Genomic DNA, 26,013 nt, shown 5'->3' with positions numbered 1-26,013 from the left:
CCCGAGAGGCGACGTGAGAGCTGTTTGTTGGCCGTGACCCTTCCAGTGTGAAGAACAAAGCTGACGATGGGAGAATAGACATTGTGGTTCCGAACAGCCAACCCCCGCAGGCAGCCTGTGTGGCTCTCCTTGTGATAAGCAAAACCAGATAAAAAGGCTTCCAGAGAAAACTGGCCTGCCGGGGGTACTACAGCTCAGTGCTTAGCATGCACGAGGTCCTGGGCTCAATCCCCTGTACCTCCATTTAAAATTAAAAAATTGGCCTTCACATCCTCCTGCCGCCTGGCCCCTCCAGCCCCCTCCTCGCCCACCATGCTTATCGTCGCCCAAGTTTTCCTCATTTCTTAAGGGGAGAACTGGCCACTACAGAGGCCGGCTCTCATGCTCTCAAGAAAAGCTAGGCTCCATATCCTCCCTTCCTCCCCTGAGCAGGAAGCACTGGGAGCCGTTACCTACGCTGGGGCTGGAGTAAAGCTGCCATCATTTGCAGGTTTCCAGTGTCTCACTGGAAAAAAGTATGGACCACTCATCCAGATGAACAGTCTTCAGCAAGCACACCGCGGTTCCCGAGAGACTGGGTTTCATGCCCTTTCCCCATTTGCAAAGCAGTTTGTTTTCTTACATCTTTTTGTAATTGCCATGAGCGAGACTTGTAAATATTGTGAGTGGTTGAGTAATACTCATCTGGTAAACTGACCAGAGGAAACGGACATCTTTTTCCACTCTTGTAACTCTGGCCTCCTCCCCTGCCGGCCCCTGAAAGGGGTGCCGGGGGATTGGAAGGGAAAGCCTGCCTCGCCAGGTGCCAGCGGGCCAGCACAGGGCAGAGTGACGTGTGCATGAAAGGTCCCCGTGGCCGCAGCCCCGCCAGGTGTTTGTGGGCCGGGGTCGGGGGCAGAGAGCGCCCATTGTTTAAGAAGTTGGCAGGTGCCCAGAAGTTCAACTGTCTTTCCTCGTTCTGAAATGTCAAACATTTCCTTAGCGGGAAGGATGGATGACTAGACCCCCTGAGGTCTAAGCCCTACTCTGAGGCAAGAGAAAGAAATTCTGCCTGTCACACGTGGCCAAGCACCGTTCACGTCCTGCCCGTGGCCATCAGTGGCTCGTCTCCAGCGTCCTCTAGGCAGAAGCCGCTTTCCGATGTCTGAAATGTCAGGGGCTCTTCCCTGCCTCTGTCTTAAAGAAACGGCAGCTCCTCTGTGTCACATGTCGGGGCACGGATGGATTTTCTTTCTTTTTTAAAAATTTACTTATCAACGTGTAGTCAGTTTACAATGTTGTGTCAATTTCTGGTGTGCAGCATAATGTTTCAGCCACACATACCTGTACGTGTTTTCATATTCTTTTTCTTTATAGGTTATGACAAGATACTGAATACAGTCCCCTGTGCTACAGAGTAGAACGTTGTTGTTTACTTTATTTATACAGTAGTTAGTATTTGCAAATCCTGAATTCCCGATTTATCCCTCCCCTCTCCCCATAACCATAACAGACGGGTTTTCCCATGATGCCTTCTGGTGATGCTTACTGAAGTATTTGTTGGTGAAATCTGTCTGGGATTTGTTTCAAAATCATACACCGGGGGCGGGGAGCAGGTGAGGGTGTAGACGAAACCAGATCCACCACGAACTGCTACTAGTTAAAGCCGGGTGCTGAGTTCTTCACAGTCCCGTAGGGCTTTTTGTCTACTTTTGTATTTGTTTCAGTTTCCCACCTTAAAAAGCTGTTGGAAGGAAGAAGAAAGAAAAGGAAAGAGTTAAAAAAAAAAAAAAACCCTCTTTATTTTAGTGTTTCAGCCCAAAGATGTCCGTCTGAGCCTCTGTGCCTGGTGAACCCCACACCGTGTCGGGAACCAGGCTCCCCCAGCTGGGCCCCCCTGGTGCAGAGTGTGGCTGGAGGGTCAGCCCCACCTGGATCCCAGTTCCAGCTCTCCCTCTGTCCAGCTGCGGGGCCTTAGGGAAAAGAGTTTGCCTCCCAGAACCTCAGCTTCCTCAGTGAAACAGGGACAAGCGTTATCTGTTGCCAAGGTTGAGCACCAGGCAAGCGGGGCCTTGTGAAGGGTCCACGCCCGCTGCAACATGGCCCCCCGGCTTTAGAAAGATCCTTGGTCACTCTTTCCAAAACCTCCCGCAGAGAGAGACTCCATTCAAGGAAGGTGCCAGAGCTGTGCTCACATTCCAAAACAGCCAGAGTCCTTAGAGGATCGCCATGATAAGGTGTGTCAACATCTCCTCTTTGCCCCTTAGGAATCCGAAAGGCTGCCCTGGCTCAGCCTGTCACCTGCATCTTAGAACGACTTCCTCACTTGGCCCTCGGGCTCCCCAGTTTACTTAAACCCGCCGAGAGCCTCCTTCCCAAAGGAGCCCTGTTTGCTCTGAGAGGGTTTGAAGTGGACAAGCCTTATTTGTCACTGCTGTCAAAGTCCGCCTTTTCATCTCCGGACAAGAACCCGGTTTATCATGTATTATCAAGTTAACTATCGAAAGTGTCAGCCGGAGAGGTGCGTTTTCATTTCTCACAGCTGTTGTGAACCCTGTCATACCTTTCCTGGGGCACAAGTTTCTGTGACAGAAGAATCAGCAGCTGTAAGAGGAGTCGCTGTGTTAACAATGGTTCTGATGGGCCCGGCCAGCCTCGCCTTCATGCTGCGCTGTGAACCGTCTCCAGAGCCCGGGGGCTTTTCCCTGCCCTCCTGGTGTCCCTTCAGGGTCTGAGGGTTGGGAGTGGCCTTTTTCTGAATTTTCTTTCTTCTCGGCCTCCTTGGCACATCTTCCGCACTTATCTCTCCCTGTCGCCTGTCCCTTCTGTGTCCTGCTCACTGGCTTTTCTTCAAGACATTCAGTGCATTCATTCATTTATAGAGAAAAGAATGCCTTGGCCCCTCATGTGCGCTGGGCTCTGTTCTGGATACTGGGGACGTGGTGGTGAACCCAGCGGGCCGTCCCCGTCGCAGGCGCTCCCGTGCCAGTGGCGGAGGCAGGAGGGCATGCAGCGTGTTGGAGGCACCTAAGGCCAGGGAGGCCCAAACAAAGGGACAGCTTCAGGAGCACAGGGCCTTCAGACACCATGAAGAGTTTGGATTTTAAGCCATTGGAGAGTTTTGAGCCAGCCAGTAACCTGATCCGAGTCCCATTCCAGCTCAGTGGTGGGGAGAGGATTGTGTCCGGAGAGCGGCAGGTCAGCCCTCTGCCGTGGCCCTACTGGGAGATGGTCGTGGCCATGGCGGCCCTGGGGCCTCTCCCCTTGGATAGTAGGCTTCATGCGTATAAACTCAGACCAGACGTGCGGTTTCTCCTCCCCAACCAGTTACTGTTCTTGATTTCTTTGTCCTCATCACTCATTCTGCTTTCATCATAATCACCCTGACTGGAAGATTCAGGGCCACTTGTAAGGCCTCTCCTTTGGACCATCGCAGCCTCGGTCCAGAGCCCTCGCCGCACAGCTCCAGCTCCGATCCCAACTGAGAGCCAGTTCTGAGCCACCCCACACCCTGCCTTCTCCTCTCTCTTCCTCTTCGGGGCAGCCTGGGCTCTGAGGGCCAGCAGGTCCCTGGATGCCTCGCCTCGGCCTGTCTGCTTCCCTGTTTCCACTCTTTTTTAAGGAAATAGATTGCACGATAGAAACCTTTCCCCCAGCCAAGAAGTAGTGGGATTCCTCCCCAGGTGGGGCTTTTGGTCAACCTGAAGATGTTTCTAGAGGCAGAAATGAATGGAAAGATGTGCTCCTGGTGCTGCAAGGGAATAGAATAAGATCATATTCACATCCCCCCTTACTGCAAGCGTCCTGAAATGCTAGGTAAAATGTTACAACACCCCCTGCAATGCTACTGCATGGTTGAATTCACAAGGAAGAAAGGAAATCCCCAGAGGAAGGAAATGGAGAGAGAACTGGGGACAGAACCAAGTGAGGAAGTGATGCCACAGCCGCCAGTCACCGGCCACTGTGACGCGGAGCAGCGACCACAAATTCCGTCAAAGGCCGGATAGTAAATTCGTTAGGCTGTGCAGACCCCAGATGGCGTGTCCCCTCTTTTTCTTTTTTGACAATCCTTTAAAAATATAAGAACCATTCTGAACTCATGGGTTGTAGGAAAACAGACCACAAGGCAGATATAGCCCCTGGGCCTCAGTTTGTAGACCCCCGATGTAGAGGCTTGGGTTTACATTTATGAAGACGGGAGAAAAAGAAAAACCTTAGGTCCCCAAGAGGCGGCGTTCTCATGCGATTGGCTCATCAGAGAAAGAAGGTGTATTGGAAAAAAACTCACCCACCATTACAGGGAGATGACTCGGAAGCTTGCCGTAAATTTTTAAGTTCTTCCTTGGTATTTAAAACCATGGGCGTGCGGTGCTCACATGGGTTGAGTTTAAAATTGACCTGGCCTGAGCTACCCTGAAGCCCGAGGGTCTGTGGGTAGAACTCAGCGTCTGTGAACTTGGGTGAGAGAGCTAATGGCCTCCTTGTTTTCACAAACTTCCAATTGAGATTTAGCATTTTCTTCAAATAAGAAGGTAGGTCACAAGCCACGGGAGTCCTAATACTGCTTATGACTTTGTCACAATAGGAACCACAGACGATTGTCATGTCAAAATACAGTACATGCAATATTCTCCCAGAATTTAAAAAACACCTGTTTTGATAAGCACGTTTCAATATAATTGGAAATCTTAAAACGTCACTTTCAAATAATTGTTGGGCCAAAGAAGACACTGTTGATCATTTAAAAATATTTACAGTTTAGAAACTAGCAATAATGAAATTATGTTCTATCAAACCGTGCAGGGTGTAGGTTTAGAGGGGTAATATTTAGAAGAAAGTGGGAAGTGAATGAATTAACTTTCAAGTCAAGAAGTGAGAGAAAAAAACGAGTAAATCCAAAGTCTGAATGGTAGGATTAATAAAAATTAGTGCAGAAATTAATATAAATAAATGAGAGGTGATCAACAAAGTCAAAAGATTAATAAAAAGAGGTCACTTGTGTCATGGCTAGAGAAGTGAACACACAAACAAGGGGCGTTAGAGATGAGGACAGAGATGCAGCCAGGTGTTTAAATTATAGGAGAATAAAGCAAACAGTTTTATGGCAAGACTTCTGAATACTCAACAAAAATGGGCCATTTCCCAGAAAAATACAATTTAACAAAACCAATTCAAGAAGAGGGGAAGGTAATTCCCCATGGGGAGGCTCTCCCAAGTGCAGAGTGAGGACTGAAAACACACTGCACGTGTGCCACTCGTAGTCAACGACCGTGGGTCGCGTCTGCACCCCCGGCGGCGCTGAAGAAGCTGGGGTGCAGCAGGAAGTGAAAGGACCCCAGCCGCGCGCTCGCTGCCCGTTCTGTCCGGCAGGACTTCTGCGATGATGGACGTGTCCTTCCTTGTCCTTGTCCGGTGTGGCAGCCATTGGCCATGCCAGCCGCTGTCTTAAGCTCTTGAAGCCAGATGTGGCCAGTGAGTATCTAGCTAATAAGGTCAATCATGTGTTAGTGACTTCCTGTAAGAGAATAAGTTGCTGAACTCTTGGGACCCTGACCTTCTAGAAGCAGCTTCTCAGTCTGAGGTGGGCAGTCCTGGCGGCCAGACAACCCCACGATCCTGACTCGCCTGTTACTTCACAGACAGAGGACGCCTGGTAGGACGTGCGATGCCCTTCTGTCGTGACTCCTTACAGGGCGTTCTGTCTGCTTCTGTTTTTCAGGGCTGATAATGGTGATCTTCCTGCTGCTCGTGGCTATCGTGGTCGTCGCAGTCTGGCCTACCAACTAGTGGCAGTCAGGGGGCCACCTGCTGTGACCCCTGCCAGGGAGGGGGACACGCTCAGCATTCTCCTGGTTCGCGAAAGCTGCCCTCAATAAACACCCCCAAAGCTCTGAACTCTTGACGTGCGTTGCTTCAGCAAAGGTGAACCACATGGCGGCTTCGGAGAGCCACCTGGATATCAGGCGGTGTGGCCCTTTGGGTCCTGCCTTGGCCATCTGGGTGCTAGCCCGAGGTCCCTCGGCAGTCACCGTCCCCATGGCCACCCTGCAGCATGCTGGGCACCCTGGGGGGTGATGCTGAATTAATAGGTAGCTTGTAGCCTCGAACGTCCGGTCTGCTTGGGGAAGTTCTGTGCCCACGTGGGGCACAAGTGAACAGCCAAGGCCACGTGTGTCCAGGCAGGGAGGAAGGGGTGACAGGAGCGCTGTTACACAGACACGTGTCTTGGTGTAACTGCCGCTCCGCCCAGGCCCCTCCCACCCCGAGCCTCAGCACCCCTAGAGGTGAGATATCTCTGGACTCACCTTCAGACCTAGGAGCGCGTTCTTTTTTCTTTCCTCAGGTAGTAAACCCTCTTTCAAGACTGAAACATCTTTATAAGCAGCCGGCATCAAGTCTGTTGTATCGGTGGGTGGGATGGGAAATGATCAGGAGGGAGCATGTTTAGGCTTCAAAGAAAGTGTGGTTATGATGTCAGGACAGTGCCTCTGGCTCCTTATCCAGCTCTGATGTGTATCCTTACACATGTGTGAGTGTTCATTGCACACATGTGTGCTTGCATGGATGGTGAGAGCAGACAGATGGCCAGGCCTGCAAAGGGTGCCCGGCCCGAGGGAGTGGCAGTGAGTCCGGGCTGGAAGGGGCAGAGGGCCACGCTTCACACATGCCCTCCCAGCTGGACGGAAGGCAGGCTGGGCTGGCGGGCCTCGCCCTCCACGGCTCAGGGGGAAAAATGAGGGCTGGTGCCGGGCGGTTTCCAACCATAAGATCTTACTGAGGAAGAGGAGAGAACGGGCGTGGGGCGGGGGTCCTGGGGGGGTTCCCCTTGGATTTCCTAGAGACCGCCAGTGACTGCTCTCCAGAGGGTGCAACCTGGCCACTCCCGCCACCACCACCCCAACCCCTGGGGCCAAGACAGGCACAGGAGGACCACGGTGCAGCCTGGCACAGCATTATTTCCTGGGACCCTGAGACCTGAGACTCCGGTGCACTGGGAAGAGCTGGGTCCAGACCCCAGCCCTCCATCAGAAGAGAGTCACGGCTCCGTGCTTGGTCAGTTGTGAGTCGCTGCAGAGGGTGGGTGACCTCTCTGGGCAGCTTTTCCCTGGAGGGGCCGGGTCCCTTCCAGGCCCTGCCTGGCCCCGCTTCCACCTGGTGTGTGTGCCTGTGTCTGGCGATGACCCATGGCCCTCACCCGGGAGGCAGGCTGGCCCTAGACCTGGCCTGCCCGCGTTCACGCTTGGACTCCGCCCTGTATCAGCCAGGACAGAGCTGCAGCCACAGCCACCAGATCCGAACAGTGTGGCTGGGTCCCAAGCGTCAGTGCCTCAGTCCTGCAGCACATCCATGCAGCTCTGCCAGGGCTCCAACCTGGCCGTGCCCACGGGCTCCGGAGAAGAAAGGGGACCCTGGGAACCCTCACACCAGCAGCTGAACGCTCTGCCCAGATGTGACCCCATCACCGCTGCTCACAGTTCCCTGGGCCTGGACTGGGTGCTGGGCAGCCCCAGTGACCACCACGCCAGTCTCCGGCTACGTGACCACGAACACAGTCCCCTTCTGTGCCTCCGTTTCCTCCTCTAGGAACTGGAAAGAAGATGGTCTCCTGGTCCGCGGGTTGCCGCGAGGGTCAGGTGAGTCAGCGCGTGTGAGCGCAGCGCCCCCTGCGTGGCTCAGCTGAGGTTCTTCCGCGTACTGGAGTCGACACTCGCTGGGCCACATGGTCTCCACATGGGCTCGGGGGTCCTCATACAACCCAGGGCACCAGAGCAGACGCTGTGAGGACGTGAGGGCAGCAGGGCAGGGCAGCTCTCCCGTCAGGACCCAGTGCCTGCCGATCTCCGGGGCTGCCTGCACCTGCAGACCTGGGCGAGGCCCTGACGGGGGGGGGGGGGGCCCGGGAGGAGACGGAGCAGGATGCCCGGGCCCGTGCTCGGACGGGCGATGGCCCAGGGATGGGAGCCGGGCAGGCGTGAGCGTGAGGCGGGCTGGCAGGGACTGGGATGGGGAAGCAAAGGATTGGCTCGCTTCAAGGCGGGTGTGCTCCCAAAGGAGAGGGGCCGGGCTGGACGGGGTCCACGGGCTCTCGGGTGGCAAGGCGCCCTGGGAGGCGCCTTCCTGGAGGGGTGGGGGGACGGTTGCTACTGGACCCCCCGATGGAAGGTCAGGCATCCGCAGAGTGCATCTTTCAGTCTTGTGCAAAACCCCAAGTCTGTGTAAACAGCGTCTCTTTGGAGCTCCCCACTTTGGGGCTCGTGGGAGGTGGCATTGAAGGTCTGTTTGACTTTCTCACCTCCTCTTGACTTGCTCAGCATGGAGCCCCAGCAACTCACGGGGTGGCTTTGAACCAGAGCCACAGCGTCCTGGCTCAGCCACGAGGACAGGCCTGTTCGAGCCAAACGCTGAGCTGATGTCTGCACGCAGTGGCCTCTGTTCCTTTGAGTGGGCTCTAGGCCCGGTCCGGCACCGCTAGCTGGGTGACCCGGACCAGTGACTTCACTTCTGTGGGCCTGCAGGCAGGGGAGGGGGTGAGACGCTGGTCAGGCTGGGCCGGGAGGACCTGCTGTCCTGGCCTGGGCAGTGCCGGGCCCAGGGGCGGGTTGGTGCCTAGCAGGGGCCTCCCCTTTTCTCCGCTTCCTTGGGGTGGGCCTCTCATGTGAGACCCCCCACCCCACTCTGAACTGAAGGGCAGCCCCAAATTGGCAAAGCGTCACAGTGGCTGGGGCGAGCCGCTTCAGGGGTCAGTTGTATTGGGGCCCATCCTGGAGTCAGGGCATTTTCCAGCTGCGTTTGGCCAGGCCTGGTTTTCCCCCTCAAAGGCGTCAGGCCCACGGTCCCTGGTGAGCACAGGGCTCCAAATCGGTGACGTGGGCAATGCGACCGCAGCCTAAGTGTAGAGGAGAGAGGGCAAGACCCCTCACCTCAGCTGCGTTTTCAATGAAAGTAGGCTTTATTCAGATAACAGTATGAGTATTGTTTAACTTCACTGATTATTAATTATAAGCTTTTAAAGTCTGGATGCCATATAAAGAAATCCAGATACCTGGTTACAACTGGTACTTTTGTTCCCTTGAAGCTTCATCATTAATAACTAACTAAACCTGCCTTCACTGGCCCGAGGATGGCCTGCTCCTTTCAGGACCCCCCGGGCCTGGCAGGGCCCTGGCCCCTCCTTCCATGCGGCTGCTGATGGGTCCCTGCTGGCCCTCTGCTTCCAGAGCTGTTGGGCTCCCTCCTGATGGGTCGGTCCTCTGAGCCCTGCTGGCCGGCCTGTCGCTGCGTTTTCCCTCCCAGTCAGCAGAGCTGCCTCAGCATCCTTAGAGCCCCTCCGCCTGCCTGCTCAGCTCCAGGTTACGCCGAGAGCTCTTTGCATAGACTAAAGATCATCCTTCACCTTGTTGGGTTTCTCACCCAGCCCTGCGGAAGTTGAAGTGGGGTTATTCCTCCTTTATTTCAAAAAGCAGGCCAAGACTCTTCTAATTGCTTCTTAGGGCTTCGGAGTTCCCTCAGCCACACGCCAGGAGCAGCAAGCATCCCCCTCCTTCCAGAAGTGACCTTCCGTCCCGCTGAGTCTCCGGTTTGATACAGTGCAGGATACGGACGGATGAACTCACTGCTTTATTTCTCACCGGCTCTGTTCGTCCTTTCACTGCTCGTTTTTCTTGGCATATTTCTTACACGTCTTTATTTAGTCTTAAAAGAGCACAGACACAGCTGTCTGTTCAACAGAACCTGACGCCTGGGCGCGTCTCTGCCACTAGGGCGGTCCCTGTCCCACAGGGCGGGTCACGAATGCGTCAGCCTCCCTGAGAGCTGGCCAGACTCTGGGGGGCTTGCTCACCCTCACCCAGCGGGGTCTGGGCTTTTGACTAGACCACGCTAGATCTTGAGTCCCTGATGGGCTCACTGACTTCCCTGTGCCTCGGCATTCCAGTCCCTAAAATGGACTTTTCCAACCACCTTGGCTCAGTACTTTGCAGCCAGCCTGCTGATTTCCTGCATGGAGTTGGGCCGACATCCATGCCTTCTCTCCTTAGCTGGAGCGTAAGGCCCGGGGAGGCGGTGGAGCTGCTGATGACCCATGTTCTGATGTCTCTGATCAACAGTGTGCTCGCTCGCTTCAGGCCTCGGGCCGGGGGCTGCAGCTGCCAGCACAGGGCTTGGCGGTGGTGGAGTCCCGAGGGAGACGGCACCCTTGAGCACAGACTTTTTATGAAGGACAGAAAAAAGCCACATCATGAAGGTCCTTGACAACTGGGACCTGGACCTAAAATGACTAAGCCAAGAATCCAACTTCCAAGCACCGCCCAGAGCACTTACCCAGGTGCCCGTCAGTGTGCCACCAGTCCAGCCGGGTCTGAACTGGCTTTGAAGAGAGCCTGAGAAGGCAGAAGAGGCTTGCTTTCTCCCCGGCCCATCCGGCCAACTGAGACCTGTATCCTGTCCCTGCCCACCCAGTGGCAGGCGCTGCTGTTCTGGCAGGGACCTCCATGGGGCCCACCCCCGCGTCTGCCCCCCTACCCTGGCTTTGACCCCTGGTTCCGAGCGCCCAGCTCCCGCTCCTAGAGCCGGGCCCTGGAGGAGGCTGGGCGGGCCTGGTGAGCTCTCCCCGCAGCAGGCAAGGGCTCTCCATGCCGTCCAGGGGCTGGCTGAGTCTGCGTGGTGAGACTTGTCTTCGAAACAGCTGGGCGCAGAAGTTTACAGCTTCCAGCCGACCATTGGCTCCACTTCGCGTGGTAACGCAACGTGTTCCTAATGACTGGGTTGTTTATTTAATAGAGAAATCGCAACCATTTGGAGGTTTAAATACAGCTTCACAGAAACCCAGTGAGCGCAGCGCCTGGTGGCTGCGTGGCGCTGGCACCGGCCCAGTCCCTGCACCGACCGCACAAAGCCCTAGCGATGGTTTGAGAAAAATTCTGGAGGATCACTAACCCTATTGTCTTTGCTGGTGAGTCTCTTCTTGGCTTTGAATAGAAGAAACTGGTTCTGTGAAAGGTAAAACCTCTACTTGCATGTTCTGAGTCAGATAGGTTCAAAGGTGAGCTCTACCCTGTCCCCTGGGGTCCCCCGACTTGGAGCCCCAGGGAGTGGCAAGGACAGAGCCCAAGGATGGGTTCTCAGGGGCTGAAAAAAATTGTCCCATGTGAGAGCCTTTTAGCTCAAAATCGCATTCAGAGCCAGCAAGCCCCTAGGACCTTCCAAGGAACTTTTCCTGTTTTTTTTAGGGGATAGTTGGGAGTTGTGTCTCAGGCTTTATGAAAAACTAGGGGCTCTGTTGTGCTGGGGAGTTTAGACCAGAAGCCATATTCCTTAAATGGCCTGGAGACTCTCCCCACATGCCGACCACCCATAGCTCGGGCCACCAATAAAGACTAGGAGACAGAGAACAGTGTACAAGAGTTTATTTAATTGATATCTGAATTTAGTTCTAGCATGTGGGGCCCACGTTACAAGTTCCATCTGGGTCCATTACAACTCTAACCAAAACAAAAAAAAACTTAAAAAAAAATCCACAACTTTTTCCATGTCATTAAATATATTCATATATAATAACCATAATATATTAGTATGCATTGGAAAGGAACACTGACCCAAACAGTATGTCATGGTCACAACTAAACATTTACAATTCTGAGTGAACAGAACTCCGAAACGCAGCAGGGGGTCGGGGGGGAGGGGAGGTGCCTTGGGGAGCAGGGGAAGGGGGGTGATGTCTGATGACCTAGGGAGTGGGGCTGGCCTGGCTTTGGCAGGGGTGCGGCCCCACGAGGACACAGTTCGGCACCCCTAGGCTATGGCACGGCTGTGGCCGTGAACCGTGGCCCAGTAACCACATCAGTGAGTCTAGTTGGTCCACTCTCCAGTCTTCCCTTGAGCATTGAGGCCCTGACATTTTTAAATCTCCTACAGGGACCATTTCTTGACCCCTCAGGGTCTCCTGGATTTCAGTCTCATTCCAACCTGGGCCAAAGACAGTCTGCACCCGTCTCCTGCGGCTACTGCAGAGGCAGGGCACCAGGTGGTCACAACGGGCCCCGGGGCAGCGCCCAACCTCCCTGGCTTGGACGGCAAGTCTCCCTCCCTCCCGTCTGTGGGGACCTGAGGCTGCTGCCTCCTACCTTGCTTGCTCCAGACAGAAGCCACCTCCTGCAGGTGAGTCCAAGGGGCAGTCCCCCATCGATCCCCCCTTCCTTCCACTCCAGTCTTCAGTGTTACTGTGTCAGAGAGGCAGGGACTCTGCTGTCAGGGCCTCCAGACCACCCAGCAGGTAAGAAAAAGGACAACTGGGGACTCTTTCAAAAAAAAAAAAAAACTAATCGGGTATGTTTTTCTTCAAACACCTACATATCACAACTCTGATTAATACACTCTTCAAAATCTAGTTCCATTTTACATCCTTTCCTAACTGTACAAACCAGAACACTTCACTGCCTGTTTCCATCTCCTCGCAAGGGAAAGGGGGGCAGGGGAGGAAGAGGGGTGCTTTCCCACCGATGGGTCCTCACTGCTGAAGTGGTGGCTGGATTTGGAGGCAGGTGGGCTGGGTTTGGGCTGGGCCCATGCAGTGGGGAAGGCAGCCTGTGAGGACTAAAATCCCAATAGTGTCCTCACCGCAGCCTGGCTGATCTGGTCACCCGGACACTCCCCAGAAGCCAGGCTATCTTGCCCTCAGGGTGCTGAGCAGGAGGGCAAGGGTGGAGGGTGGCCGAATTTAAAGCAAGATGCATTGCTGCTTTGCAGGCTGCTGGCTCCAGACCAGAGGGGCCCAGAGACCATCAGTGCAAGCTCTCCGTGGACCTGGGGGGAGACTCAGGCCCAGGGTGGGAGGTGGCGGGACCACTACGGCCCTTCTGGGCAGGGCAGAGAAGCCAGTCTGGTGTGAACAGAAACGAGACCACCGCCCTAGCCGGGCAGTGCTTCTCAAGGACTGTGGGCCGACAATAGGTACTCAGACCACGCTGGGCGTTGGGGGAGGGCTGACTGCCGTCTCAGGGTTGTGAAGATGACGGGAGCTTACAGGGGTGCCTGGCACAGAGCAGGTGCTTGGGTGATGGCGGCCGGCTGCAGGCCCAAGTTGGGGAGGCCAAACCGCTCAGGCCCGAGCTTCATACTTGGTATGACCCTTGTGATTAGCCAAACTCCAGCAGGGAAAAATGAAACCAATTTCCTGACTGAGTGAGGAGCCCGGCCTCGAATTCATTGTGCAGGCTGTGAGGAAGTGGACCAAGGACCCCTGGGCGGTGCTGGGGGTGGGGGGCACATGGCCCCAGGGCTGGCCCTGTGTGAAGCCATCAGACACCAAGGCCTGGGGCATGGTATCTCCAGGAAGCTTTGGAAAGGGGGCAGCCAGAAAGGAGTGGGCGAGGTGCGGCCCAGGCTGTTCATGACAGCCACGGGTGGGGGGGGGGGTGTGAGGGCCGCCACAGGAAGCGGTCATGGCTTTCTTGGTACCCGAGAACCTAGTGGTTCCTGCCCCTGCCCGTCCCTGGCGTGGGTCCTCCAGCAGCTCACTGAGCCAGTGAAGTGGTCCTGACTCCAGCAACCCCTTCCCCTAGCCGGGCCCAGATGCCTTCACAGCCTGCGTTCCAGGCCCTTCCCAGCTGTTGACACTGCTGAGAGGCCTTGTGGGAGCTGATGTCATTACACAAATAGTGTCACTGCCATAAACCCAGCCCGTGCCCCTTCCCCCTCCCCTGGAAAATGTCATAAAGGAGCTGCTTCCAACTTTCCAGAAAGGAAACTCTCTGGGAGGTTTTTGCGTTCGCAATGCCTCCTCCAACAGGCAGCTCCAGCATGAGCAGTGACCGACCACCCGGCTTGGGCTTCTCAGGGGTGTCCTTGGGCCCACTGCCCTCTGCCCGGGCCAGCACCCCCCACCCCTCAGCTGGGCGGGGGCAGGACCAGCAGGGGCTTGATGGTTCTGGCTACACAGGCTAAACCCCACCCAGGAGGGCCTTTGTGGCAGGTCATGGTGGCCCACCTGGGTAAGGCTGGCTGGACAGGCTACTTCCACCTCCCCTGCAGACGGGGCCCAAGTTGTCACAGCCAGGGTTTCTGTGGGAATTCCCAAAGAAAAGTCGGGGGAACAGGAAAGGATTTTGGGTCTTATGTTAAGGGTGGTGGTTTGGCCGGGCTGGCTCAGCCCCCGCCCGGACTGCAGGCCTGAGTTCACAGTTCTCCTCACGTGCCCTTCTCTACCCCTCACGTGTGGCCCGCCTGCCCCGACACCCTCCCGCCCCGGGGGGAAGGAGCCCGTGAGGTAGCTTAAGTCTCGCCCTCATTTCTCTGGGGCCTGGCCGCCCAGGGGCGCGTGGGGCGGGGCTGGGGGCGGGGGCCACCGAGGGCCCCGCCCTCGTCGCGTCCCCGCCCCCACCCTCCCCCCAGCTGGGAAAGCCCTCGCGGGCCAAGTCCATGCCGCGGTGGCGGGCCGCCCGCTCCTGCTCTCGCCGGCCCCGCACCCCGCCCGCCTGCCCGCCCGGCGCGCCGCAGCCTCCGCACTAGGCCTTCTTGCACTTGCCCTTCTTCTCACGCTGCTGGAACTTGCGCAGCCGCCGCGCCCACGTGTCCCGCCACTGGATCACCAGGCTGCTCTTGTCCGCCACGATGCCGCTCTGGTCGGGCGAGTCCTCCGCGTTGCCCAGCAGCAGGTACTTCTTGAGGGACTTGATTTTGGGGCACTTGCAGGCTATGTCCCGTGAGCGAATCCACAGGTTCTGGTCACCGCGGCGGATGCGGCTTGTGCCCTGCTTGTACACGGAGATGATGTTCACTGTGAACTTCCACCAGTCCCCTGCCTTGTCTGCCTTCAGGATGTGGATCTGAACGGCTGCAAGGAAGCACAGGCAGGCGGGTGGGCCACAGGTGCCTCCTGGGTCCCCAGCTCCTGCAGCCAGATCCATCCTGCCTGCCCCCACCCTCTCCGAGGGCCAGGGATGGAGGAGGAGGTGACTGCCCAAGGTACTCCACTAGGGAATGGATGTGCAGTGGCAAAACTGATCCTGGAATCCTGCCTTCTCATACCAGGGCCAAAGTCACTGCTCCAAGAAGGCTTATCTCCTGCCTGTGTGGAAGGTGCCACCCAGTACTGTCACCACCTGCCCACTTAGCTCTGGGCACTGGGCCCACCCAGAGCATGTTCTGGCCTCCCCTGCTGGCCAGCCTCTCTCAAGGCATCTGGGGGCCATTCTGCTGTCTTCACTCCCAGGGCCCTCCTTGTCCCCCTCCTGTGCCCACGCTTGGCCCAGGATGATAAGAGGCAGAGATGGCTGGACCCTCCAGCAAATACCACCTGACATCTTTCTGGGGTGAAGGAAGTGGTGGATTTTCCCGTATTTTCATTTCAGCTGTTCCTGGGCATCCTGAACTTTGCACTCCAGTCTGAGGGCTCCAAAGAATGGCTGCCATGGCAACCGTTTCCATGTTTTTGTCACCAAGGGACTCAACAGTCTGAACTCTGAGCTGGGGGCGGTGGGGAGCCCTCCAGCCCCGAGCAGTAGCTAAGCTGTGTGTTTGACAGTGCAGACGGAGGTCACCGTGGCAACTGAATGCCCCTCAGTGAAGCAAAGGGGGAGCCACCTCCAGCATCCCTGAGGGCCCCGGTTTCCTCTCCTCAGGACTGAGCTGAATACAGAATGAGCCTCCCCCAGGATGCAGCTGTTTCCCTGCGTGAGACCTCAGACCTCTGGCCCAGCCACAGAGCCCCCCAGCCAGAGTGGGCAGGAGTGGCCCCAGAAGGCTGCTGCAGGAGGCCTCTCCGCCTAGGGCCCCTGAAGAATGTGGCTTTGATCAGCGGTGGTAGCTAAACTGTTTATCCCTACCCCGACCCCTGCACATTCATATGTGAAGTCCTGATCCCCAGAACAGCGTCTTTAAGGGATAGTTACAATGAAGTTATTGGGGTGGGCCCTAATCCGATAGGGCTGATGTCCTCACAAGAAGAAACTGTAACACAGACATGTGGAGGGAAGACTGTGTGAAGACACAGCAAGAAGACAGCCATCTCCAGGCCAAGGAGAGAGGCCAGAGTGGCCACAAGCCTGAGGGCACCCTGACCGAGGACTGCCAACCCCCAAGACCAGGAAGAAAGAAACTCCCGTTGTCTGGGCCCCTCAGACTGTGTACTTGGTTCCGGCAGCGTGAACAAACTCATGCAACTGGACTCGCAGACTCCAGACCTTGGGCCTCAGCTCAGGGCCAGCTGGGCAGACAGACCTGGGGGGGGGGGGGGTCCTTCCCAGCTGTGCTAACAAGAGGGCAGAAAGAGCGGGCTGGAGCAGGTCTGGCTCTCCAGGCCCCCAAGGGGACTTTCTTACTCCCTGGACCTGCAGGAATGTGGCCCTTCACAGCAGGAGGACTGGAGACCTCTGTCCCCCCGTTCCTGGAGCTCCCCCACCACCCAAAATGCCCTGGAACACCAGGCAGGGCATCCATGGCTGCCCCCACCTCCTCTTCCCTGGCCAGCACCAGCCTGAAGGGGACCCCCTTCACACCAAGGATGCAACCCGGAGGAGCTGCAACCCGGCTCTGGGATACCTTGCCATCCTCAAGGATCCAGCGGCCAGAGCAGAGGACACAGGCCCGTCAGGACAAAGCACTGGCCCTTGTCCTCCTTCCAGCCCAGCAGCTCCCTGGCCACCAGGTGGGACGGCACAGGACTGGGGGCAGTGCTGGGTGGTGGTAGTTCATGTGATCATGCTGGAAAAAATCCACGTTCCCGCTGCCCTTGGCAACGCCTCTGCATATTACACAGCCCACCAAGTATGAGCTGCACACGCGGTGCACACACAGCTGAAAACAGTCAAAATACACATTGAAACAGTGACCTCAGAGGGACCCACTCTGCACACTTGGGAAGCATGCTTGGCTCAGCACAGTGCAGGGGCTGCTGCCACCTCTGATGCCCCACTGGCTGGGAGCCAGGACTGGGGGCTTCTGGGGGCTCGTGGCACTGCCTGACAGGAGGCCCATCCTAGGACCACGGGCCCAGAGGATGTGGCCCTTATACCCACATGACGCTCCTTCCAGGCCAACGAGCCTAAGCCCCACATCCCTGAACCGACGTCCTAAACTGGCCTCAATGAGGCTCCCCCATCCCATATTCAGACATGAGACAGAGATGACCCTCAGAAAGGTGGTCAGTGAGATCAGACCGGGGCGATAAGAGGCATGCTGAGACCCCTTAAATCAGAGACTCGTCTGCAGGAAAAGGGTCCCAGCACAAAGCCAGCAGGGAGAAGTGTCCCCAGCTCAGTCTGGGGTGCTCCCAGACAAGCAGGGGTGGGACTGGCACCCCAGAGATAGCATGAGTGAAGCTGGCTCCAGAAGCACCCCCTACCCCAGGAAGCACCTCTGCAGGATGGAGCGGGCGCCCACAGAAAAGCAAGGGGAGCGCAGCTCCACAGAAATGAGTTGGCCTCCAGGTCCCAGGGGCCAGGCTGCACTTCATCTCCTGCCCCATATCTACAGGAAAACCTTTCCTGCAGGCCAGAGCAGCCACCCCTGTCAGCAGTTCTGGGGCTTTCATGCCAGGAACCCTCCTCAAGCCTGCTGCACCGGCCCAGGGCAGCGGGGAGGAGACAGCTGTCGCTCGCTCATCTGCTGGCCCAGCCTACGGAGCATGGCCTGCTGGGCGGGGCCTGGGGCAGCGGCCGGGGCACCAGCCCTGGGGCTGGGCGAGGGGCAGGGGGCTGCCGTCCTCTCCCAGCAAGCTTGGGACACCTCTGCACCGAGGCTTCCCGCCTCCCGGAGGTCTCCAAGATTTATAGGCTGCTCAGAGCAGGTCCTCAGAGGCTTCCCAGCAGCTGCCTCTCCCAGGGAGGCTTGGGTGGTCGGCCCCGGCCTCCCCTGTCCAGCCTTACCTTCCTGTTGGGCCAGTCCAGCCAGAGAAGACTTGTCACCCATCTGCCTCAGAGACAGCGGGGAGGACACTAACCGCACAGAAACCATTAAAACCACACAGCCCCATAAATCTCCCCATTCAGAAAGCGTGTCATGAGTTGCAGCTGCTTTCATAAAATGCAGCCCTGACCACGTGTTTCCCAACCCCCCACTAAGGTCAGAAACGGTGGAGCAGGGCCAAGCCTTGTTCTCAGGGATGCTCACCTGCGGCGGGGGGGGGGGGGGGGGTGAGCAGGTGGTGTGAGAGGGAGTGCAGGCAGGGTGGCACAGGAGCCCCGCCCAGTCTGCCTCAAGTGAGGCAGAGGGCTGGAGGCTCACTGTGGTCAGACCCCTCAAATCAGGCTCCTCAGGAATCCGGGCTGCCACCTCCTGCCACACCCACCAAGGCCCACCTCAGACCTTGAATAAAGTGGGGACAGCCAACTTGGGGCTGGTGAAGGCTTCCCTCATTTCCCTCCTCAGCCAAAGAAGTAATGGTGCATCCCCTCTGAGACTAACAGCAAAATGGAGGTAGCCTCAGTGTCCCCTGCCAGGTCCCACTGCTCAGGCTCTGTTCTTGGGAGGGGAAAGGGGAGGCATGAGGTGCCTGGGACCATCTGATTGCCAAGGGCTCCCAGGAGGAGAAGACATCAGGAAATCTGGAAATCAGAAAGCCAGGAAGGACACCAGCCTTGTTCCCAGAGAAACAGTCATGGTCTGGCCTGGCCCCCTGCATTCCCAGCCCACAGGTAGAACTCAGGGGACGGCCACCCTGCTTTGCAAGAGAGTGGACCTGGGGCCTAGCCCTGCCCTGCTGAGCTGGGCGCCCTCGTCACAGAGGCTGGTCTCTCCTGCGATCAGCCCAGGGTGGCTGCTGCCCAGGAAGGAAGCCCAGCCTGCCAGCCTGCCGCCTGCCACATACACAGGGGGCAACAGGGTTTGTAAAAGCCGGTGCAGGAAGAGTGAGGGTGCTGGGGTCCTCATCCGAAGGCACTCACACCAGGGGACAGGAGTGTCAGGACCCATGAGATCCACCCCACGGGGGGAAGATGCCCACCTGAGTCCCGCGTGGGTGAAGTACTCTGTGATCCTGGAAACAGGTCGCTGGTGAGCAGGGAGAAGGCAAGTGTCTCCTGTCTGCAGGGGAAGCAGGCTGGTGTCCCCAGGCAGCTTGGACAGATCCCTGCCTCCCCCGATCCCCACATGAGTCTCAGTCTCCTCATTCGTGAAATGGGAGATACCTTTCACTGGACAGCCTCCACTACCCACACCTCCTTCCTAAAACCGGGAGGTTCAGAGGAGAGGAAGCTCAGGGAGGGGCACGGATGGGGCCTGGGGTTGCCCAGCCCGCAGGGCAGGCCCCCCACAGCCCAGCACCCTACAGCCGCTGGGGTGGCAGAGGTGGGAGGCCCCGGCTCGGGCTCCCCTGTCTGTGGGGACAGGGCCTCGCTGTGTGGGGAAGGCCTGTAGCCCACCACCCCTACTAGTGGCAGGAGACCCCACTCAGTGCAGTGACCTGCAGGCTCGGGCTTTTTTGGAGCTGTGGCTGGGGCCCACTGGCCCTCCCTGCCCAACCTGGTGATCACCCACCTTCTTCGACCTCAGGCTGACTCATGCTGACCCAGCTCCACATCTGGCCTCCATATGGGGCTGGCACTCTAAGGGGGGAGGTCACATCTGGCTGGGGAAATCGAAGGATCCCCAGGGGGCCGGTGACCCCTGGGGAAGGGTCACTGAGTCACTGAAACACCATGCCACGTGCTGCTGGCTGGTCTATGTCCTGCTCCCCAGAGCTGGGGACATTGCGGAGGCAGGGGCAGAGGCAGCCGGCCTCTACCCAGCCATCATCACCAGCTGCCTCCAGGCCTCAGCCAGGACCCTAACTGTCTGGCTCCCCAGGCAGCCCTCCCTGAAGGGGACAGCCCCCAGGACGCTCCTCTAACATATGTACCCACCCCAAGGCCCAAAGTCACAGCAGGCTGTAGACGCAGGAACCTGGTCCCCAGAATGGAGTTGATAACCTGTCTGTCTGCTGTTCCGCTCTTGAAGAGATTGACCCCCATCAGGAATAGCTATTGACCCCGAGGTCAAGAAAAGAGGAAGGTTAGGGCATAAAAAGGAAGAGAGGCCATCATTTGCTAAGAGGCCCCACGCCCCTGACGAGGTCTGAGTTGTTGACTCTCCCCGTCACCACTGCTCATCCATCCCTGGCCTGAGCAGCTAGACCAGAGCCAGCAAGGGGCATCCCCACGGCCGCGGACCCCTCTGGTCTCCACCAGCCCCAGAGGAAGCTGCGGTCACTCCACCACCAGCATCATCTCCCCGCCCTCTATCATGGACCTGCCCAGGACCTTCCTCTAGCACATGGCCAAGCCCATCACACATCAGTCATGCCAACCCTGCCTCCGCCACCATCACCAGCATCCTGCCACTGTGCCCATCAGGTTGGCTCCATCATCTCTGACAGCCACACCACCATGACAGTCCCCCCAACACCACGGCCACCCGTCCTGCTGCCCACCCCCCATGTCTTTGTGGCTTATCTGAGGTGGGAGAACCCGTTCCTGCACTTTGTGAGGGAGGCCACGCCCGCTCTGCTGCGGAGGGCCCAGCCTCCCGGCATTGGGTGGGGGGTCCTCAGCCTCGGAGGGCCTGGTCTTGGGCACATTGTTTACCTTGTTGAGTCTCCGCATCCCATCGGCAGGAATAAAAGTCCCCCCCTCCACAGGTGTTTCTGAGGCTTCACTAAGGGTGGCAATGAAGGCTGCAGGGTGCCTCTCCTGGGCCCACAGGAGCGGGAGCAGTCCTCGGCCCAGCCAGGGCTCTTTTCTGAGGTGTCCATTCCCCCAGAAGATGCAAGGCACGCGAGGGGGGCTGTTGCTAGAAAGCAGAATCCCGCTCAGGTCCCCAAGCCCACCTCTGCCAGGGGCCCCCAAGAAAGCACACACGTGTACACACACGTGCGCACACACAGCCTCACGAGCCCAGCCCCTCCCCACAGAAGCCAACAGAACTGCCACCTCGAGTTGAATCCTCAGAAACCGTCCTCGAGGGCTCTCAGGAGGAACACAAGACAGATCATCCTATGTAACGCATTTTGATTTTTCCATCTGACAGTGCCAAAATGTCTTTCAACAAAAGGGGTGACTAATAACATTTCTGGGAACAAATACATTTTCCAAGAACTGGCAGAAGTGAGATGAGCTCACCTTTCAGAATGGGAGCTGGCTGTCCTCTCCCCGCCACTTCTGAACCCAGGGAGGAAGGAAGAGGCGGGCAGCAGCGCCCTGTGCGCCAGCCCGAGCTGGACTGGCTCTCGGCGGCGTCAGAGGGGCTTCTGCACCGAGACATGGACGTGGCTGCGGGGCACACGCCAGCCTCCCTGGCCTCCAGTCCTGCACCCAGCACCCCCACACTCCCTCTCCTCTCCCTCCCCAGCCTGTTTCTACCTCTGTGCGGAAACACTTCTCTCCCTCAGCTTGGGAGCCCTACCTTGCCCAGTGGGCACTGGATACCTAGGCCCCCTCCTCCAGGTAGCCCTCCCTCCACGCCCCCTCTGGAGGACGGGCCACGCCCCACTCACGCCCACCTCAGGCTGGACCCTGGCCCCACGTCCACTTTCTGTGCTCTCATCTGTGTGTCCGTCTCCCCTCAGAGACCAAAGCTGGAGGGCTAAGCCCTGCCTCCTCCACATCTGTCAGCCCGGCACCCAGAACAGGTTGCGCACATGGCAGGCACTCCATGAGTGAATAAAAATCGGCTCGGGGTGGGGACCGTGTGAGGGGACAGGACTCGCTGGGATGTGCCCACTGGGGCTGTGGGTGCGGTGCCCGTGTGCAGTGACCGTGTGACATGAGGGAGGTTGTGCAGACACCAGGAGGTGAGCGAGGACCAGGCGTGAAGCCTCCCAAGGAGCACGGAGACCAGTGCCGAGGAAGGGGGTGGGGAGGGGAAGAGACGGCCCAGAGGCTGAGCAGAGGGGTGAGGCCGAGTGGGAAGGAGCCGGCAGGCTGGCCCCTCTTACACGCAGGTTGTGGGGGCTAGAGCCAAGGGATGTCCTGGGCCTGAAGCCACTGCCAGGCGTCAGAAATGCTCTGGGCACAGTGTTATCCTGTCATCCTGTCATCCCCATTGCCTGACTCTACAGGCCAAGGTTCTGGAGCCCGGGCTTCCGGGTAAACGCGGCGCGGAGCCGGCGCCTCCAGCAGGGGTGAGTGGGCTCTGCCTGCATGGGAGCCGCCGACCAGACACTCCCCCCACCACACACACAGAGGCGCACTGCAACACACATGCACACAATCCCACTGCACACACCTACACACATGTGCACACACTCTCACACACACACTGGGAGCATTTTCACAAAGGAAGGGCCCCTATGAGGCTAGGTTTTCCTGAGAAGTTGGCAGAAGTGCTAATACATTTGAAAATAATAGAAGCCATCTTCCGCGCACAGCCGTCCCACACTTAGCCTTCCCACTGGTGCTGTTTCAGCATTTGCAAGGTGAGCTGAAGTCCCCTAGAGGGCAACAGAGGACTGAGGTGGCCCCAGAGAGGTGGGCCAGCAATGACAGCATCACCAGGGACCCCTGCCCCTTGGAGATAGGGTGGTGGGGCCACCATCCTTGTCACATCCAGAAGGACATCACATCCCGTTGATCGCACCACCACTGGACAGACCAGGAAACTGAGGCCCAGCCTGGTTCAAAGTCACACAGCAAATATGGAATCTGCCTCCAGATTCTGGGGCCAGTGCCTCTTTCCCTATGGCTGGGAATGGAATGGCCACCCTTCCTTGTCCTGGAGTCTCTCCAGAAGACAGAGGCATGGCAGGCTTGGCCCTGAGGCCTCCCCCACCCTAATTCCTCCCTGCCTTGCTTGGTAGCCACCCCCACCTGCTGGGCACCCCCTCACTGGGAACATGCGAGGAACACGGGCAGGACCTGCACACCCCAAGCCAGCCCAGGTCTTTCTCCTCGCCCCCTCCTGCACCCCATGGCCTCTCCCCCCCCCCCCCCCCCGTTCACAGCCCAGTTCAACGGAGAACCAAGTGTGTGTTCTCCAGCCACACAAGGTCAAGACTCTCCCGAGCAGGCCGTGGAGGAGGAAGGGGGTCTGGGGCCTGCTCTTCACCCAGCAGCGGCAGGAGACCTGAGGTTCTAATTAGCAGCTTCTGGAACATCCAAGTGCCCTGGGTGTAAAGTGAAGGCAACGTGTTTCCTAATTGGCTCCCTGCTGGGGTGTCAGTCAGAGAGCCGGGATTATGCAGCCCCTCCGAGCTGAGCCGCCCTCCGCGGCTGGCCTGCTCTGGCCGGCCTCACCTCCTCCCCGATCCCCAGGCTGGCCGGCTCCCTTCTTGCCCTCCTTCTGCTCATCTGCCCTGGGCTGGCCCAGGTCTTCCCTGGTGTGGAAGGAACACCTCCACACACACCTCATCCAGGGGACCATCAGGATGCAGGGAAGACTCTCCACCGAGCCCAGTGGGAGTCCTGGCTCCCCGCCTCACAGCAAGGTCTGCAGCTGCCGGTGGGCTGACCTTTTGCTGCCCCCGTGGGCCCCGGCCCAGCCCCTGTGGGTGACACTCACTCCTTCCTTAATAAGCCTCTCTCTGCCTGACACCAGCAGGGTCTTCCAAGCTCTTCCCAGAAGCCCCTGCAATCCCCTTCCCAGACGCTTCTCTGTCCTGCCTCCTGCCTGAACACACAGGCCTAGATGCCAGGCTGCAGAGGGATGCTCCCCAACACTTAGGTGACCCCAAGAGTATCGTGGCCCATCCTGGGGGCCAGAAACCCCCTCCAAGAGTCTCTGGGGAGTGGGCAGAGGCAGTGTCAATGGGCTGGGGGGACGGACCAGAGGACATTAAACCTGATGCCACAATAGCTCCAGACCTTGCTGGCGCCCTGAAGGCCCCCCGCTTCTCTCCTGCAGCTGCTGCTCCTCAAATCTTGCCCTGTGGCAGAAATGTGGGTGCCGGGGCCAGGCACCTGGCAGTGGTGCGGGGCCAGGGGCTGGGGTGGCCATGATGAAGTCTGGGAAGGTGGGCACACCAGGCGGTCTCTTGCCCTCTGGGTTTTGGGCCAGGTGGGGCCTTGGGGCAAATGTGATCGTAGGGGGCAGGCTGGGCCTCTGCTGGGCAAGTCACCTCAGCCAGCGGGGGCAGGGCCCCCACCTGTGACACGAGGGAACTGAAGCCCCGCCTCTGACAGCAGCTTCCAGGGATAATACATGAGGAAGTCAGGTGCGGAGAAGGCAGGGCTGAGTCAGGAGGCCGAGTCCTGCCCCACCCACTACCCCTTGTTGCCCGGGGGCCTACGGTGGTGGCAGAGCTCAGGGAGGACCCCTTACAGCAGGAGGGAGCCAGGCCCCCATCCGCTGAGAGGGGGACCCGCCTGCTGCTGGGGGGCGGGAGAGCTCAGAGGAAGCCAAAGTGCCAGCTGCACTGTCAGGGTGGGGAAGGCAGCTTCCATGGGGGAAAAGCAGCCAGAAGGGAACGAGTCCCACAGAACCAGGTGGAAAATGGATCTGTTTGGGTAACTTAAAAGTCCAATTTTCCCTTTTTTTTTTTTCTGAAGAAAAGAACAGGGGCTGCAGTCAACACCTCACAGAAAAGCAAATCTGCGTGGCTCCCCCTCCTCCCAAGCCCCTGCCGCAGAATCTGCTTAGAGGACGCTTTGAGACCAAAATCAAAACCGTCCTTCCTCTGCTCTGGGCAGGGAGGAAGAGAGGGTGGCACAGGGATGGGCCTCAGGCCCTCCTCTGTGACCCTGGCTCTCTGGGCCTTGACAGCCATGCTCAGTCCCCACGCCTTAAGCCTGTGACAAGGCAGAACCCTGAGTCCTTGTCGCACAAGAGTCCCACCTCGCTGTCCCCAGTTGATGCTGGGACCAGGAGGACAGGGCTACATAAGCCTTATCCAAAACCACACCTGAGGCCTCTGGTGGCTGTTGTCACTCTGGGTCAGAGACAGAATGTCCTTTATCTTTAAACCACCTCAAAGTTTGCTTTCAAAAATCAAGGTTTGTTTTCCTGTGAAAGTCTGAAGTTTCTGCGCTGCCCTGGGATGCAAGCACTTTAAAGGGGCCCTTCAGGAATTCACTGTGGACACAGAGGGGTCTGGGACAGGGACATCTGTGGTCTGGCCACTTCGAAACTGACACTTGAAACCCACCATCTACGCTGGCCTCATCCTCCAGGGAGCGCAGCTGGATCATGGGATCACGTCCTGGGCTTCCTGGGGTGTGCGTGTGTGCACGCGTGTCCCTGTGTGTACACATGCACCTGTGTACACACACACTCACATGCAGTAAAATGAGGAAGCTTTAGGCGTTCTTAACATTCCTTTGGGTTCCATCTTTCACTTCATTATGCTAAAAGGTCCTGACCATTGTCCTTACTAAAGAACAACCCCTCACATTTGGTTCAAACAGCTGGCCCAGAGAGGCCCTATGGAACGCGGTGTCCCAGGCCGGGCTGCCGGAGCCCGCTGGGTCGGGGGGATGTCACGAGGGATCCAGATGAGGCCTCTGCACCAAGTGATCTTTCCCTTCCCACCCCTGGTCCTTCCTTCGTCCCGCTCCCACCCAGCTTCCAGGGGACCACCTGAAGTCACTTTTCACCAGGAGACTATGAGGCACCTGGCCCCGTGGTCGGGGCTTCCATACGACACAGTAAGGACATCACCCCCTTGTTACAGACAAGGAAACTGTGGCTCAGAGAAACCACCAGGTTCCACAGGAGTTGCAAGATCAGGGCCAACTTCGAAAGCTGGGCAGGAGACAGAGGCTGCTGAGGCCTTCCCAGAGGTGGCGGGCGGTGGTGGAAGGGGTGGGGCGGCCGAGGCCTTGATGGGGAAACCTGCCTCCAGGGACCAGATGGAGAAGAAATGGGCAACACCAGACAACATCCAGCTGGAGCGGAGGGGCAGACACAGGGAGATGGGCGGAGTGGATTTTTGGGGTCCGGGAAAAGTGAGGCCCTGCCTCAGCCTGACCAGCCAGGCCCACTGGATCAGGAGGAAGGCCCTGGGGTGCAAAGAGCCAGGCCTGGGTTCAGGACCCTTGGGCGGGCATCCAGGTGGTGGCTACTTCCTGGCTGGGTGACGGACACCCTGGTCTCCACACCCTGGCCTTCCCCAGCTCTGCCAGCAGACGGCTG

General features: G+C 58.0%; 2 protein-coding genes and 1 long non-coding RNA gene across 3 annotated transcripts in view; 2 read left to right on the top strand and 1 right to left on the bottom strand.

Annotated features, from left to right (window-relative positions):
* STX8 (syntaxin 8) overlaps positions 1 to 5,874 on the top strand; it is a 207,191-nt gene extending 201,317 nt beyond the window's left edge. The window contains exon 8 of the mRNA XM_010991769.3: positions 5,699 to 5,874. Coding sequence (XP_010990071.1) covers positions 5,699 to 5,766 — 68 coding nt within the window. The 3' untranslated portion in view covers positions 5,767 to 5,874. The remainder of the gene's footprint in view (positions 1 to 5,698) is intronic.
* A 3,086-nt stretch (positions 5,875 to 8,960) lies between these two features.
* On the top strand, positions 8,961 to 20,584 carry LOC135323224 (uncharacterized). The gene is made up of 2 exons (XR_010384495.1): positions 8,961 to 10,930; positions 11,893 to 20,584. It is a non-coding gene; the product is annotated as an uncharacterized LOC135323224 (long non-coding RNA).
* The window catches only part of NTN1 (netrin 1), a 163,460-nt gene continuing 148,814 nt past the window's right edge, over positions 11,368 to 26,013 (bottom strand). The window contains exon 7 of the mRNA XM_064495264.1: positions 11,368 to 14,809. Within this exon, the coding sequence (XP_064351334.1) occupies positions 14,481 to 14,809 (329 nt within the window). The 3' untranslated portion in view covers positions 11,368 to 14,480. The remainder of the gene's footprint in view (positions 14,810 to 26,013) is intronic.

Source organism: Camelus dromedarius, chromosome 16, assembly GCF_036321535.1.
Source record: "Camelus dromedarius isolate mCamDro1 chromosome 16, mCamDro1.pat, whole genome shotgun sequence".
Taxonomy (NCBI): domain Eukaryota; kingdom Metazoa; phylum Chordata; class Mammalia; order Artiodactyla; family Camelidae; genus Camelus; species Camelus dromedarius.
This window is presented reverse-complemented; position numbering and strand designations above follow the sequence as displayed.